Source organism: Myotis myotis, unplaced genomic scaffold (genome assembly GCF_014108235.1).
Source record: "Myotis myotis isolate mMyoMyo1 unplaced genomic scaffold, mMyoMyo1.p scaffold_m19_p_4, whole genome shotgun sequence".
Lineage (NCBI taxonomy): Eukaryota > Metazoa > Chordata > Mammalia > Chiroptera > Vespertilionidae > Myotis > Myotis myotis.
This window is the reverse complement of record NW_023416346.1, coordinates 129120954-129136068: the sequence shown is the minus strand read 5'-3', so window position 1 is coordinate 129136068 and position 15115 is coordinate 129120954. Positions and strand designations below refer to the sequence as shown.

The following is a 15115-nucleotide window of genomic DNA, read 5'->3' as shown; positions in this document are numbered from 1 at the left end:
TTCAAGAGTTTCATCAAAAGGTTGATGAGACTTGGGGACTCAACAGGGTTGAGTCACACATGGAGTCACCTGTTGGGAATGGCTAAAGGCATTTCCCCAAACCTGACTAGGAAACTGATTGTGGCTGCCAGACAGTTAAAGGGCATCTTCATCTACATGTTATTGCCTCCTGCTGGCCAAACACCTGAACAGCCGTAGGCTATTCCCCAAACTGACAATGGACTCTGTACCCTCTGAAACCTTACCCTTTGAGGTGTATTATCTCCACCTTGCCTTAGGACAAATTGTGTTAATAAAAGCAAGGGTCCTAGGCAAGGAGGCGCTCTTCAGTTCCTTTGGCTGGAGGTCCTCTGACCCCCAATGCCTTTCAAAATGATATCTCGTCTCCAGACTCTTTATTAGTCTCTGGATTCCTATGTCATCTGCACACAGCCCCTTTTCCAGATTCCTGAACCCTTCTGAACCCTGGAAGCACCAGCATAAATGGACGCCCGAAGTGGGACAAGAGTGACAACAATAGTTCTCCCCAATTGTTCTCTCCAATTTATTAATTCACAATGCTTAAAAGAAACAAGACTGTCAAAGAGGCAGGGAAATATTTAGATTGGCTGGTCAAACATTCTCTTCCTAGTAGGAAAACCCAACTAAAGTCAGAAGATTCTTTGGTAAATATGGAATGATATCAAAGAAAAAAACAAAATTCTTGAAGGATATCACCCTTCATACTTGTGGCTTTAACATCCCATAATTCCCCATTTCTCCTAGAATTCCTCATCTCTCCCACAAGTCTCCATTTTCTCTCACAAGTTTTCTCATGATTTTCTGCTCTTCCGCAATTCCCCAATTCCTATCATGTTTTCTGCTCTTCCCCACAATCCCCCCAGCCCTCCACAATGCTCTGGTTCCCTAGTAATTCCCTGTATTTCCCACAATTCTTAATTCTCTCCACCAACACCCCATTATCTGCACAAATCTCTTCTCCCATAATACTCTCATCTCTCTCACAATTCTTTCTTTTCTCACAATCCGCCCCCCCCCCCCGCAATTCTCTCTCTCCATGGCCAGAGACCAGACAAAAGGGACAGACCCTGTACTTCAGAGCCTACTGAAATTACTCATATTAGACAATCCTAAACCTGCGTAGCCTATCTCACCTATTCCTTGCCATGGGAACCATAATAAAGACTCTTGCCCACGGTTCCCCCCCCCTGCCTAGTGACGGACCCCATGCTTCCTTGTGCCTGTGGTGCCCCGTGTGTACTGTGTACTCCCGTTCTTAGGATCTGTGCGTAGAACATGCCGTCTTCAATGGCAGCCGTTTCCTGATCTGTTGGCCTTACCAAACCGACTTAATAATGAAACTTATCCCCTGACCGGTTTGGCTCAGTGGATAGAGCATCGGCCTGCGGTCTGAAAGGTCCCAGGTTCGATTCCAGTCAAGGGCATGTACCTTGGTTGCGGGCACAACCCCAGTAGGGGGTGTGCAGGAGGCAGCTGATGGATGTTTCTCTCTAATCGATGTTTCTAACTCTCTATCCCTCTCCCTTCCTCTCTGTAAAAAATCAATAAAATATATTTTTAAAATAAAAAAATAATAATGAAACTTATTAAAAGATTTATGTATAGATGTGCTCTCGTGAACAGCTGTGAGTGATGGGAAGGAAGACTGGGCAAAAGACCTGGGCTGCAGTCAAAATGGAAGCTTCAGCTGGCCCTCTGAGCAGCTCTGAAGCTGGGTTGGCCCTTCTGAGTTGTCCCCCTTGAGGCTAGGGGCCCCGGCTCATGAACCCTTGCATCGGCCACTCACAGGCTGCAATCTGCCACAGAGTGGGGGGCGTAGGCAGGTTTGCCTGAGGCAGTTCCCTCAGGCTGAGGGCAAATCCTGGAGACCGCCTCAGCCCATAGCTGTCAGCTACCCACACTCCCAGGACCTAGGCTGGTGGTTCTCAACCTTGGCAGCACATGAGAATCACCTGGGAATCTTTTTCAAATCCTGATTTCTGGGCCTCATCCTCCGGAAATTCTGTTTGTGATGGGGTGAGGCCACAACATGAGTAACAAAGAAACAGAATTTCCGGAGGATGAGGCCCAGAAATCAGGATTTTAAAAAAAGATTCCCAGGTGATTCTCATGTGCAGCCAAGGTTCTCAACCTGTGGGTCGCGACCCCTTTGGCGGTCGAACGACCCTGTCACAGGGGTCGCCTAAGACCATCCTGCATACCAGATATTTTACATTACGATTCATAACAGTAGCAACATTACAGTTATGAAGTAGCAACGAAAATAATCTTATGGTTGGGTCACCACATGAGGGACTGTATTTAAAGGGCCAGAAGGTTGAGAACCACTGCCCTAGACCCGTGGTCGGCAAACTGCAGCTCTCGAGCCACATGTGGCTCTTTGGCCCCTTGAGTGTGGCTCTTCCTAAGCCTTAGGAGCACCCTAATTAAGTGAATAACAATGTACCTACCTATATAGTTTAAGTTTAAAAAGTTTGGCTCTCAAAAGACATTTCCATCGTTGTCCTGTTGATATTTGGCTCTGTTGACTAATGAGTTTGCGGACCACTGCCGGGGCCTAGGGGATGGACTGCCTGGCCCTTACAGAGCACCTGGGTGCGCAGTGCTCTCACAGGTCCGCTACAGTGATGCAGAGCGCCAAGTGCTTCTTATTAACACTTTAAGTAACCAGATGAAATTACCTGAATTGGAAAGTACTGATGAACAGTATTTTGAGGCACAAACAACCATCATGTGACATCCTTTCTCTGTGATTTCTTTTAGTGCCACGCAGAGCTAATACCACTAGGGTTTGTTGCCTGCATCCCTGCTGGGAAAAGGAACCCACTCCATTTCTGTTAGAGCAGCGGTTCTCAACCTGGGGGTCACGACCCCTTTGGGGGGGTCGAACGACCCTTTCACAGGGGTCGCCTAAGACCATCGGAAAACACATATAGAATTACATATTTTTTTTTGTGATGAATCACGATGCTTTCATGATGTTCAGTTTGTAACAATGAAATTGGGGATCACCACAACAGGAGGAACTGTATGAAAGGGTCGCGGCATTAGGAAGGTTGAGAACCGCTGGGTTAGAGGTAACTGAAAATACAGACCTTCCAGTCCACACACCCCCTGCAGACGGCCTGGGGAGGGGGATCTTGTTGGGTTCATCTTGGGATCTCCGGGGTCTGCCACCGCTCTCACCTGCTGAAGCTCCTGGAGTCGTTACTATAATTGCAACTGACGAGATGCAACTTAAAAAGATAGACATTTTCAAGCGAACTCCTGCCAAGCATCCCCTGGCCGCTCCAAGCATCTGTCCTGGAAAGTCCTGCTCTAGGCAAGTCTCTGGCTCTGGCTCAACGCCCCACAAGCTCCGCCTCCGCGAGAAAGGTGCCTGGCCGGGGGGGCGGGGCCAGAGCGCAGCGCACGCGTTGATAGGCCAAGGCGGGAAAGGGCGGGGGCAGAGAGCAGCGCACGCGCTGATAAGCCGAGGCGGGCGGGGGCGGGGCCCGCTCCTTCGTGATTGACGGAAGCTCTTCCTTTCCAGCAGGCGCTCCAGCGCCCACACACCCGGAAGTCCCGCCTTCGGAAAAGGAAGTCGCGCCGAGCGCCGTTACCAGCGGTGACCCAGGCGGCCGCGGTGACCGAGCGAGGGGCAGGCGGCAGGGGCAGGCGGGGGCCGCTGGGGGCCGGAGTTGGAAGCGAGAGGCGGGTCCGGCGCGCAGAGTACCCCAGGCGGGAGTCAGGTGCGGAGCGGCCGGCGCGGGGTCGGGGGCCGGAGCAGGCGGGACGCGTGGGGACCGTGCGAGGAAGGCACTCCGCACCCTGCCCTCTGCCGTCCTTTCCTTCTTGAATCCCTTTTCTGCGCCGTACTTTTCCCAGACCCACAGACGCTCGCTAAACCCCGGGGCTGGGCTCCAGTCTGGCCTGAGTAAACCTCCCCTCTCCCACCCGCTCACCATTAAACCTCCCCTCTCCCACCCGATCACCATTAAACCTCCCTCTCCCACCCGATCACCATTAAACCTCCCCCTCCCACCCGATCACCGCCAAGGACCCTCTACCTCGGCCTAACCCCCTGGATATGACATTGTTTCTCAGGGACCTCCTCACCTCACCCTCCCCCCCCCCCCCCCCCCAATCCGCCCACCGTTAGAACGTTCCCACACAAGGTGGTGTACGTATCACAACTAGTATTGCCCAAAGCGGGTAATATATTAAAGCTGTTCCCGGAAGTGGGTACCCTGGCCCGCAGATGTCCGGAAGGATGGCGAGGATGAAGAACAAGTTGGCCAGATTAAGAATTCCCAGGGAGTGGCTGGAACCCAGACATCAGCATTAATCTCTCTTTGCTTTGCCACGTGTGAATTTAGAATTGTTTGGATTCAGCCCAGCTTTTCCACCATGGGTTTGTCTCCATCCACCCCGGCTGTTGCAGTTCAGACCACCAATGCTTCAGCTCACCAGACTACAGCCCCGCCTTCAGGATGTCCAATGCATGAAGGGAAAATGAAAGGTACGCGATCCTTTGTCTAGAAAATAAAAACAAAAGGCAGTCCCCCAAAGGGTTTTAGGGACGAGGCAGTACAGCATGCTGGTGAGCCTCCCTGGGTTGGGTCCTTCTGTTGCTACTTACAAGTTCTGTGGCTGTAGACGGGGTACTTCTCAACCCATCAACTGTAAGATGAAGACATAATATGCTTCACAGGGTTATTATGACAATTAATTGAGATAATGAATGACAGTGTAGTGTTCATTCCACCCAATGCCCCCAAAGTTTGTCTGTGGTTCTCAACTCGGGCGGGCGGTGATTCCCTCTCACCCCAGGGGACATTTGGCAACATCTGGGGACATTTTTGCCTGTTACAACTGAGAGGAGAGGCGTGTACATCTAGTGCGTAGAAGCCAGAAGTTCTGCTGAACAACCTACAGTGCACAGGACAATCCCTCAACAAAGACTCATCTGGCCCCAGATGTCAAGAGGGCTGTGCTTGGGAAACCTTGGTCTAGATCTAGCTGTCTTTATCCACCAAGACAACTATAGCCCGGAGGGTGTGGCTCAGTGGTTGAGCATCGACCTATGAACCAGGGGGTCACAGTTAGAGTCCCAATCAGGGCACACGCCTGGGTTGTGGGCTCAATCCCCAGTGTGGGGTGTGCAGGAGGCAGCCTATTAATGATCCTCTCTCATCGTTGATGTCTCTCTCTCTCTCCCTCTTCCTCTTTGTCTCTTCCTCTCTTGCCCTCTCCCTTCATCTCTGAAATCAATAAAAATGTATTTTTAAAAAAGACAACTTTACTCCTGCATCCTGGCAGTGTGCATCACCTGATGGACTTGCTGTTCATTCTTCAGGTGCAAACGAAGCAGCTTTCATTTTGAACTGATGCGCGGCTGCTTCAGGTCCTTTGTATAAAGCAGGGCCTGAACCAGCCTAATGGGTGCCTTCCTGCTTCAAGATAGGAGGGGAAGAGCCAACAGGGTGCACTTAACGAGTGCTTACCTTTCATTGCCTTGGTCAGTCAGCAAGGATTTGCTCACTGTCCACTCTGTGCTGATCACTGGTGGGTTTCACTTCCTTGTTTTTGCACTGAGAGAACAGCAGTGTATGAAACAGACAAAAATCCTTTGCTTGGAGTTTCCGTTCTTATCCTCATAATCATCCCATGTGGTGGGTTTTCTCCCTTTTTTATTTATTTATTATAAAATATGTCTTTATTGATTTCAGAAAGGAAGGGAGAGGGCGAGATAGAAACATCAGTGATGAGAGAGAATCATGGATCAGCTGCCTCCTGCACGTCCCCTACTGGGTATCAAGCCCTTAACGGGAATCGAACCCGGGCCCCTCCAGTCCGCAGGCCAACACTCTAGCCCAGGGATGGGCAAACTTTTTGACTCGAGGGCCACAATGGGTTCTTAAACTGGACCGGAGGGCCGGAACAAAAGCATGGATGGAGTGTTTGTGTGAACTAATATAAATTCAGAGTAAACATCATTACATAAAAGGGTACGGTCTTTTTTTTTTTTTTTAGTTTTATTCATTTCAAGCGGGCCGTAGTTTGCCCACGGCTGGTCTAGCCACTGAGCCAAACCAGCGAGGGCTCTCCCTTTTTTATAGCTAAGGAAACAGAGCTCCGGCAGCTCATAAGTGGCAACGCCAGGAAAACTCTGTGACCTTGGCCAAGGACAGCTCCAGTTCTCTTCCGGGGTTTCTCCGAATGGGAAGAATCCAGACAGGTTGAGAGGGCTGCTCTGAGCATCCCCGGGGAGATACAGCCCTGTCTGGTTTGACTTCCTTTGCTGTGTACCCAGAAGAGCTGCCAGTTGGATTTATCTGTATTAGTAAAGAATGTGGGTATGTGTAGGAGATTGAAGGGTCTGTGGGTTATGTAACATGAAAAATGTAACCCAGCGGTTCTCAACCTGTGGGTCGCGACCCCTTTGAGGGTCGAATGACCCTTTCACAGGGGTCGCCTAAGACCATCCTGCAGATCAGATATTTACATGACGATTCATCACAGTAGCAACATGACAGTTATGAAGTAGCAACGAAAATAATTTTATGGTTGGGGTCACAACATGAGGAACTGTATTTAAAGGGCCAGAAGGTTGAGAACCACTGTTCTAGCCCGTTGGCATTTGCAAATGTTGAGATGGGGGGGGGGGGGCACAGTATTTTTGCTAAGGGCATGACCCAAGAAGAGAAGGGGTACCCATTTCTCTTTCAAAGGGAACGTAAACTTAGAGAACCCTGTCCTGGCCTCTAGGATATCGGGAAGCTAGCTAGCTGCCGTGGCCGTGGCAGTGGCAGTGGCAGTGGCAGGCTTTCAGCAGCCGACGCCTGGCCCTGCCTGTGGTCATCGCTGGTCAGCAAGTCAGCTCTTTAGGGCCCAGCCGGGAGAGCCAGGCGCCCTGCCTTTGTGGTGACCCCGTTTTCATCCTTGATTTCTCTCAGGCTGTCCAGTGAGTGGAGAGCCAGCTGACCCCACGTGCGAGAAGAAACCCAGCTCTGGGCCTGCCCACCAGGACCGCGCCTACGAGTACGTGGAGTGCCCTGTTACGGGCGCCACTGCGGACAGGCAGAACCTAGATCCTTCCAATCTGGTAATCCGCACTCGGCTCCTTCCTGGAACTTTTTAAAAATGTATCTTTATTGATTTCAGAGAGGAAGGGAGAGGCGGAGAGAGAAACATCCATGATGAGAGAGAATCATGGGTCGGCTGCCTCCTGCACACCCCACATGGGATCGAGCCTGCAACCCGGGCCTGTGCCCTGACCAGGAATCGAACCGTGACCTCCGGGTTCATAGGTCAATGCTCAACCACGGAGCCAGTCCAGTCGGGCCTTTTTCTCTTTTTTTCCACCTGTGATTTTAAACACACCGTAGTGAAAACTGGGAAGATTCCCGGTGTGGTGCCAGCACGCCCAGCTCTTCTGCCATCTTGCTAACCAGGGGCTGTGTTGTGACTTAATAATTCCTGTGCACCCGCTAGGCAATCCTTCACACTTTCACTACAAAAAGAAGTTCTCGACCAGTGGTTCTCAACCTGGGGTGCCCCCGGGGGGACATTGGTTGTCACGACTGGGGAAGGGGTACTCTTGGGTTGAGGTCAGGGATGTTGCTAAAGATCCTACTGTGCTCAGAACAGAGCCCGGTAACCAAGTATTGTGCGGCCCCAAGCGGCAGTAGTAGAGAGAGTGAGACGCCCTAGTCCAGGTTCAGTGCTGCCGCTGTGTCTGGGAGGAAACATCCTTCGCCTCCCTCCGGTCTGCCAGTGTGGGGACGTCACCCCTCATCGGCAACATACTCACCCCAAAGGCTGAAAGCATAGGCAAGATCCTCAAAGTAAACTTCTTTAACAGGAAGTGGTGCTGTACAGGCTTCCTATCAGACTTCCTCAGAAGAATGAACAGTCATTTTTGTTAAGCCTGCCATAGAAAGGTTTTCTGAAATGCCTGCTTGATCGTGGTATTTGTCGTTACTCCTTTTTTTTTCCATTAATCCTCACATGAGGATATTTTTTTCATTGCTTTTCAGAGTGGGAGGTAGGGAGGGGGGGTTGGCATTGAACCTGAAATGAAGGTACATGCCGTTGACCGGGAATCAAACCCGTGACCCTTCAGTGCGCAGGCCGGTGCTCTAACCACTGAGCGCACTGGCCAGGGCAGCTTTTACTTCCTCATCCTTGAGGAGAAAAAGACCAAGAATATACCCACAAGGTGTATTTACCATTTCTGAGAACTTGAACAGCAAGGGAAATGGTCTGATAGGGCTGAAATTTTGCTGCCAGTGGTTTGAAAGAGAACCTGTGTCACATGCAATGCGTTGCTTTCCAGGAAGTGGTTCATTACAGTGCTTGTCTCTACTCTGTATCACGTTTCCAACATTTCAGAGCGGTTCTGCTTGTTCTATTCAGATGCCACCACCTAATCAGACGCCGGCCCCTGACCAGCCGTTTGCGCTTTCCACCGTGAGGGAGGAGTCGTCCATTCCCAGAGCAGATTCTGAGAAAAAGTGGGTTTACCCTTCTGAGCAGATGTTCTGGAACGCGATGCTCAAGAAAGGGTAAGCGAGGGGGCCTCGGACTGAGAACAGAAAAATTCGCTTGTTACGTTTATCTAAGAATAAACGCCAGAGAGGTTTTTAGCCTTCAGATGAACAGTACGCTTTTATTTCAAAAGGTAATTTGTTTCGAATATAACGTTCAGGCTTATCAGAAGATAGTGCAAGGCGAAGCAGACTAGGGTGAGTGTGTCCGGAGAGATAGCAGGAGGCCGGTCCGATCTTGCCGACCTTCTTTCCCAGGTGGAAGTGGAAGGATGACGACATCAGCCAGAAGGACATGTACAACATCATCAAGATCCACAACCAGAACAACGAGCAGGCGTGGAAGGAGATTTTGAAGTGGGAAGCCCTTCATGCTGCGTAAGTATGTTTGAGATCTTAAAAAAACCCTCCCAGCCCTAGCCGGTGTGGCTCAGTGGATAGAGCGTCGGCCTACGGACCAAAGGGTCCCGGGTTCAATTCCGGTCAAGGGCATGTTCTGGTCAGGGCTCGTGCAGGAGGCAGCCAATTGATGTTTCTCTGTCTTTCCCTCTCTCTCCCAGTCTCCCTAGAAATGAGTGGGAAAATATCCTTGGGTGAGGTTTAACAACAACAACAAATCCTTCCGGCATCTTTCTTATTTTGGACCCAGGGTTTTAACATTCTTTCAGATGTGTCATTTGAATGAAACAGTTTGGGTAGCAGGCCCGTTCCAGTGACCCTGGTGTGGCAGACCCCCCCCTCCATGCAACCGTGGAAATAAATCCATGTCCTTATGCTCGTGGATTCCGTGGGTCCCGGGTGCAGGAAGGGGGGAGGAGGGACGGCTGGTCTCTGCTCCCTGGTATCTGGGCCTCACCCACCATCACTCAGTGGTCAGGGCTGGCTGGCTTGACAGTCGTGGGCTGGAATCCAGTTCTTTGCTGGTGAGGGACACTGGCTGTCGGCCACGACCCCTGCCCACAGCCTCTGAACGTGGCTGCTTGGGCTTCCTCACGCTGGTGGCTGGGTTCCCAGAGCTGGAGTACAAAAAGCTCCCATGGACGCTGCATCTGCTGTGATGACATGGCCTCAGAAGCCCTGGGCCATCACCTGCCTGCCCAGGTTTGTGGGGGGGGGGTGGTCTCTGACCCCCCCCCCCCTCAACATGAGGCGTGTCAGTCCATTGAAAGCAGAGCATGGGGGACACGGGACACTATATTGCTCTCTGCCCCTAGGACAGTGGCCGGCAAACTGCGGCTCGCGAGCCACATGCGGCTCTTTGGCCCCCTGAGTGTGGCTCTTCCACAAAATACCGACTTCTGCGCATGGGCCACGAAGTTTCAATCGCACTGTACGTGCACGCCCACACGTGGTATTTCGTGGAAGAGCCACCACACTCAAGGGGCCAAAGAGCCGCATGTGGCTCGCGAGCCGCGGTTTGCCGACCACTGCCCTAGGAGATGCTCACTCAGCGGCATTTACTGAGTCCCCAGCAGGCTTAACGCCTCAAGATGTCTTAGAGTGCAGGCCTTTTTCTGGCGGAGAAGGCTGGCCGTGAGCTCAGCCAGTGCAGGGTGGTCTTACGTGATGCTGCCCCCCCAACTCCCTGCGCCTGGGAGCGGGCCGGCTGGCACCCAGGAAGTCCTGGCACCAAGGCTGTGCCGAGAGTGAGCGGATTTTTCTAGCCAGGACCTCGCCACCCGTCCTGTGTACGGTTGCTTCCTTAAGGAGCTGGTCCGACACCAAGTACATGAGTTCCTAGGGATTTATCTAGCATTTTCCTTCGTGAAGGCCGTTCATTGGTATCAAACCCAAAAAGAGTGTAGGGTTTTGTTATGTTCGTCTGCAAGGTTATGCCAGTTGCTCTATGCGACAGAGAAGCGAGATGCCCAATACTCCACCCTCCCTTGTCCCCCAAGAACATGCCTGTGTCCCCACACCAAATGCAAAGGCCCTGGCCCCGGACTCCTGCGGAGAGCAGGGCAGATATTCTGGAGGAAGTGGAGGGAGCGGAACATACCCGATCCAGAAACGGAGAGCAGCTTTTTGAAGGACTAGGGATCTTGGTTTGAATTGGGCAGTGACCTTTCTTAGAGAATGCGAGACTGTGTAAAATGCCTTCAGAAAACTGGATGTTATTGAGGACATGCAACATCATCGTTTTCAAAGGAAAGAAGCTCTTTTCACAGGCTTGTCTAATTTGGGGCTTTCCTAGGGAGTGTCCCTGTGGTCCGTCGTTGGTCCGGTTCGGAGGGAAAGCCAAGGAGTACTCCCCACGGGCACGGATCCGCTCCTGGATGGGGTGAGTGGGGGCGGGAAGGGACTGCCACTCCCGTGTGAGGGTCCCTTCTCCATGGACCGGAACCCAGAACTGGGGGGCCGTCTGCCAAGATGTAGCCCGTGTGCATCTGTAGGTTTCATCCAGGTGGGGGCCGATTCACTTGGGTTGCTGGGTTGCTCCCCATCTCCTTGTCGCAGGATCGGCCCGAGCTGTCCTCCGACTCCTCCTTGCATCTGTGCACTTGGCCTTCTCCCTTCTCTCCCAGCGCAGCTGGAGAACCCAACCCCTCGCCCTGCTGGCTCTCTGTCCGGGGGGGCCTGATTCCTGGGTGGGCAGACTGGCCGGCGGGTGAGCTGGGCCCATCGCACATCCTCAGCACCGCCTTTGTTGGGCGCTGTGGGCTGTGACGAGTCTCCCCTCCCCAGCGAGATGTTTGCCCGAGAGCAGGCCTTGCCACGCTGCTCCGGGGCCCGGCGAGCGGGCTGACACTCACCAGCGTGTCCTCATTCCAGGTACGAGTTGCCTTTCGACAGGCACGACTGGATTGTCAACCGCTGCGGCACGGAAGTCAGATACGTCATTGACTACTACGATGGCGGCGAGGTCAACCAGGAGTACCAGTTCACCATCCTGGACGTGCGGCCCGCCTTCGACTCGCTGTCGGCGGTGTGGGACAGGATGAAGGTGGCCTGGTGGCGCTGGACCTCATAGCCAGTGCTTTGTTAGAGACGGGGAAATACCAACTATTTTTTTTCTGAGAGCTACATTAAACTCTTTTCCCTAAATTGAATTGCACTCGTGATGTACTGGGAAGGTCGAGTGGGTCATGACCTTGAACTTCACTTGGCGCAGGGTAGTATGCACGCGCTCTTTGGAGCTCTGTTTTCACCCCACTGTTGATTGCAGATCATATTATGTTTCCTTCCCAGTGGGAAGCGGTCCCTTCGTTTTCCCTTGAACTGCAGTATTGCCTGTGTGTTTAATCTAGAAAAGTCTGAGCCACCCCTTCAAAAGAACTTCCCTTAAAATATGAAGAGAGCCGCTTGTCTTACTGTTTTCTCTTGACGACTTGAGACCTGAAAACCCATAGGCTGCACAGGAGCTCTTAAAGCGCCACCAGCAGTTCTCAAGGCCCTACGACTGGTTCTCAACCTTCCTAAGGCCGCGACCCTTTCATACAGTTCCCATGTTGTGGTGACCCCCAATGTCATGGCTACACATGGAACATCATTAAAGCATAGTGATGACTCACAAAAACAGTATGTCATTATAGATGTGTTTTCCCATGGTCTTAGGCGACCCCTGGGAAAGGGTCACTCGACCCCCAAAGGGGTTTCGACCCACAGGTGGAGAACCGCTGCCCCACGATATGGTCGTGGCCCGGAAGAAAACGCAGAGGCTGACTCTGGAAGCGCACTCAGCAAAACTCAAGTGTGTCTTGGCTCCCCACGTTCTCATGGGAATTGTTCAGACCTGGCCTCGCCACAGAATCCTTTCAATGCCACCCTGGTCTGAGGGTGCACGTGCAGGGGAATGTGTGTTTCCGCTGTTTCATTTTCATCTCCATCCCCATTGCTCTGATGTGGAACTGCTCCCAACAGGCAGGTCTCACTGTCCCTGGTTTTGACAAGTGTTCTCTTGCGTCCCGGTCCTGCTGCCTGGAGCCTTCCCTGCAGTCGGCCTGGTCTGAGCCTTGAAGGTCTGGCTGGCGGTGCAGCGTTAGCCCTGGTTCCTTTCTAAACACGGTCCTGTTTTGTTGCGTGTTCAGGGAGCTCTCCCATTGAAATTCTTGGTTCCAGTAACCCATATACTGGTGGTTCCTCTTGGCAGCAGCATGTAACAATGACTTGGGTTGGGTTTGGTTTTGAGTTGATCATATTAAGTCCTTGCATTTCTCCTAAATACTGGATTGTTCACTTAGGAGAAGGAACTAGCGGACTGGAGTGATTCATTTGCCATGAATGTCTTTGTTGTGACAGCTTTGCGTGGGGTTTTTTAAATCTAACAACCTGAAGCTCTTCGACCTTTCAGAATATTTGTATATTTTAAAGTCAAATAAAGCTGATAGTGAACAGGTTTCCAAATTTCTTAAGAGTAACTTTACACTTAAACAATCACGTCTTCTAACCTTTAGGGAGACGATGCTACAGCCGCCCTGCCAGAGGCAGCCACCTTCTCATCCGCTAAGCAGTGATGGCGAACCTTCTGAGCTCGGCGTGTCAGCATTTGGAAAAACCCTAACTTAACTCTGGTGCCGGGTCACATAGAGAAACTTTTTGATCTTTGCAACCATAGTAAAACAAAGACATATTTTTGCTATTTTATATATTTAAATGCCATTTAACAAAGAAAAATCAACCAAAAAAATGAGTTCGCGTGTCACCTCTGACATGCGTGTCATAGGTTCGCCATGACTGCGCTAATGACATCCTTACAGGCGCACCTCGGAGGTCCTGCGGGCTTGGTTCCCCACCACTGCAATCACCGAGAATCGCAAAGTGATAGGGAGAGGGTCTTGCTTTCAATTTGGAAAAAAGTGCAAAACCTGTGGAACACAATAAAGCAAATGGCGAGAAAGCGAGGTATGCCTGTACTAAGGAGAAGAATTACTGTTGGCATTTTTATAAGCACAGGATAAGGCATTAGAAACACATTGTAACTAGAAACAAAACTTGAGCCTTAGGCAGGCACCCCTTTTATAGGGCAACTGCATTCCTTGAGAAAAACCACCTCTAAAACTGTCAAGCAAACCTGATCAGATCAGCAGTTTCTACTCCCAGCACTCCTGGGAAAGGCCAGCCTCCCAGCTTTCACAGCTGCTTGTGTCTAGATCAGTGGTCGGCAAACTCATTAGCCAACAGAGCCAAATATCAACAGTACAACGATTGAAATTTCTTTGGAGAGCCAAATTTTTTAAACTTAAACTATATAGGTAGGTACATTGTTATTAACTTCATTAGGGTCCTCCTAAGGCTTAGGAAGAGCCACACTCAAGGGGCCAAAGAGCCGCATGTGACTCGTGAGCCGCAGTTTGCCGACCACGGGTCTAGATGACATGTGAGCATATTCAGGGATCAATACTCTGATCCCATAGGAGGTTTCATTTATAACTGGAAATTCATTTTGGATCTTCTCCAGGCCTGAAACTCAGCCTGTTGTCTACAGAAACAGCACTATTCGGAATCATCAAACTAGCGTACGTTGGGCAAAGTATTAACAAATGGGGTGGGGGATTGAACTGGGATTGTATATAGGATGTCCCCCCCAAAATGTATCCACTTACTGAATAATTATACAGGCAGTGTTTATTAACCTACATTTCTTTTTCAAAACAGCTGCCAGCTGTTATAGTGCGTATACATTTTGTGGGATACCCTGTATTAATATGGGGTATTCCTAGTAACACCTACCTAAAATCTATTCATAGATGGTCATGTCCCTGCATCATCATGGGCCTGCAAAGGGCAACAGGTGCCCCTACCTCAGTCTTAGCTCAGTCAGTGAATGAAAGGGTGAGTAAGTGCTGCGATTCCGACAGCCTCATGGTCATCCGGGTGGGCAGTTCTTGTATTTCTGAATATACAGCTACCAGTTTCTGCACTGTCACCAATATGTTCGGTCCTCTACCAGAGTGACTTTTCCCTCGCCAGCGTGAAAAGATGCACATTGCATGCCTGGCCTCTGCAGTGACTGGCTCATTTGTGTCTTCATAGGCTGAAAGCCGTGGGTGGCGATCAAGAATGCTATCCTGCTGTAACCGGTTTGGCTCAGTGGATAGAGCGTTGGCCTGCAGACTCAAGGGTCCCAGGTTCGATTCCGGTCAAGGGCATGTACCTTGGTTGCGGGCACATCCCCAGGAGGGGGTGTGCAGGAGGCAGCTGATCAATGTTTCCCTCTCATTGAAGTTTCTAACTATCTCTCTCCCTTCCTCTCTGTAAAAAATCAATAAAATATATATTTTTTAAAAAAGAATGCTATCCTCACCCTAGCTGGTTTGGCTCAGTGGATAGAGTGTCAGCCTGCAGACTGAAGGGTCCCGGTTCAATTCCGGTCAAGGGCACATACCTCAGTTGCAGGCTCGATCCCCAGCTCTGGTCGGGGCTCCTGCAAGAGGCAGCCACTCAATGTGTCAATGTGTCTCTCTCACATTGATGTTTCTCTCTCTGTCTCTCCCCCTCCCTTCCACTCTCTAAAAATCAATGGAAAGATATCCTTGGGTGAGGATTAGGGAAAAAAAAAAGAATGCTTATCCTTGAAAAGAGACCTGCACCCCCATGTTTATTGCAGCATTATTCACAATAGC

General features: G+C 50.9%; 1 protein-coding gene across 2 annotated transcripts; it reads left to right on the top strand.

Moving 5' to 3' along the window:
- The first annotated feature begins 3596 nt into the window (after positions 1-3596).
- On the top strand, positions 3597-11602 carry LOC118654310 (cytochrome c-type heme lyase). Of its 2 annotated transcripts, none has more exons than XM_036305629.1 (7): positions 3597-3752; positions 4380-4522; positions 6960-7108; positions 8422-8570; positions 8811-8930; positions 10747-10833; positions 11325-11602. In XM_036305629.1, exons 2-7 carry the CDS (start codon positions 4411-4413, stop codon positions 11521-11523), a joined length of 816 nt encoding a protein of 271 aa, XP_036161522.1. In that variant the 5' UTR covers positions 3597-3752; positions 4380-4410; the 3' UTR covers positions 11524-11602. The 2 variants fall into 2 exon arrangements, with proteins under 2 accessions (XP_036161522.1, XP_036161521.1); XM_036305628.1 differs by having other exon boundaries at positions 8398-8570.
- Positions 11603-15115: the final 3513 nt, after the last annotated feature.

Coding starts and splice junctions, on each gene's coding strand:
- LOC118654310 (XM_036305628.1), top strand. CDS start 4,411: ATGGGTTTGTCTCCATCCACCCCGGCTGTTGCAGTTCAGACCACCAAT. Junction 8,571..8,810: donor AACGCGATGCTCAAGAAAGG/GTAAGCGAGGGG, acceptor CTTCTTTCCCAG/GTGGAAGTGGAAGGATGACG. Junction 10,834..11,324: donor CGGATCCGCTCCTGGATGGG/GTGAGTGGGGGC, acceptor TCCTCATTCCAG/GTACGAGTTGCCTTTCGACA.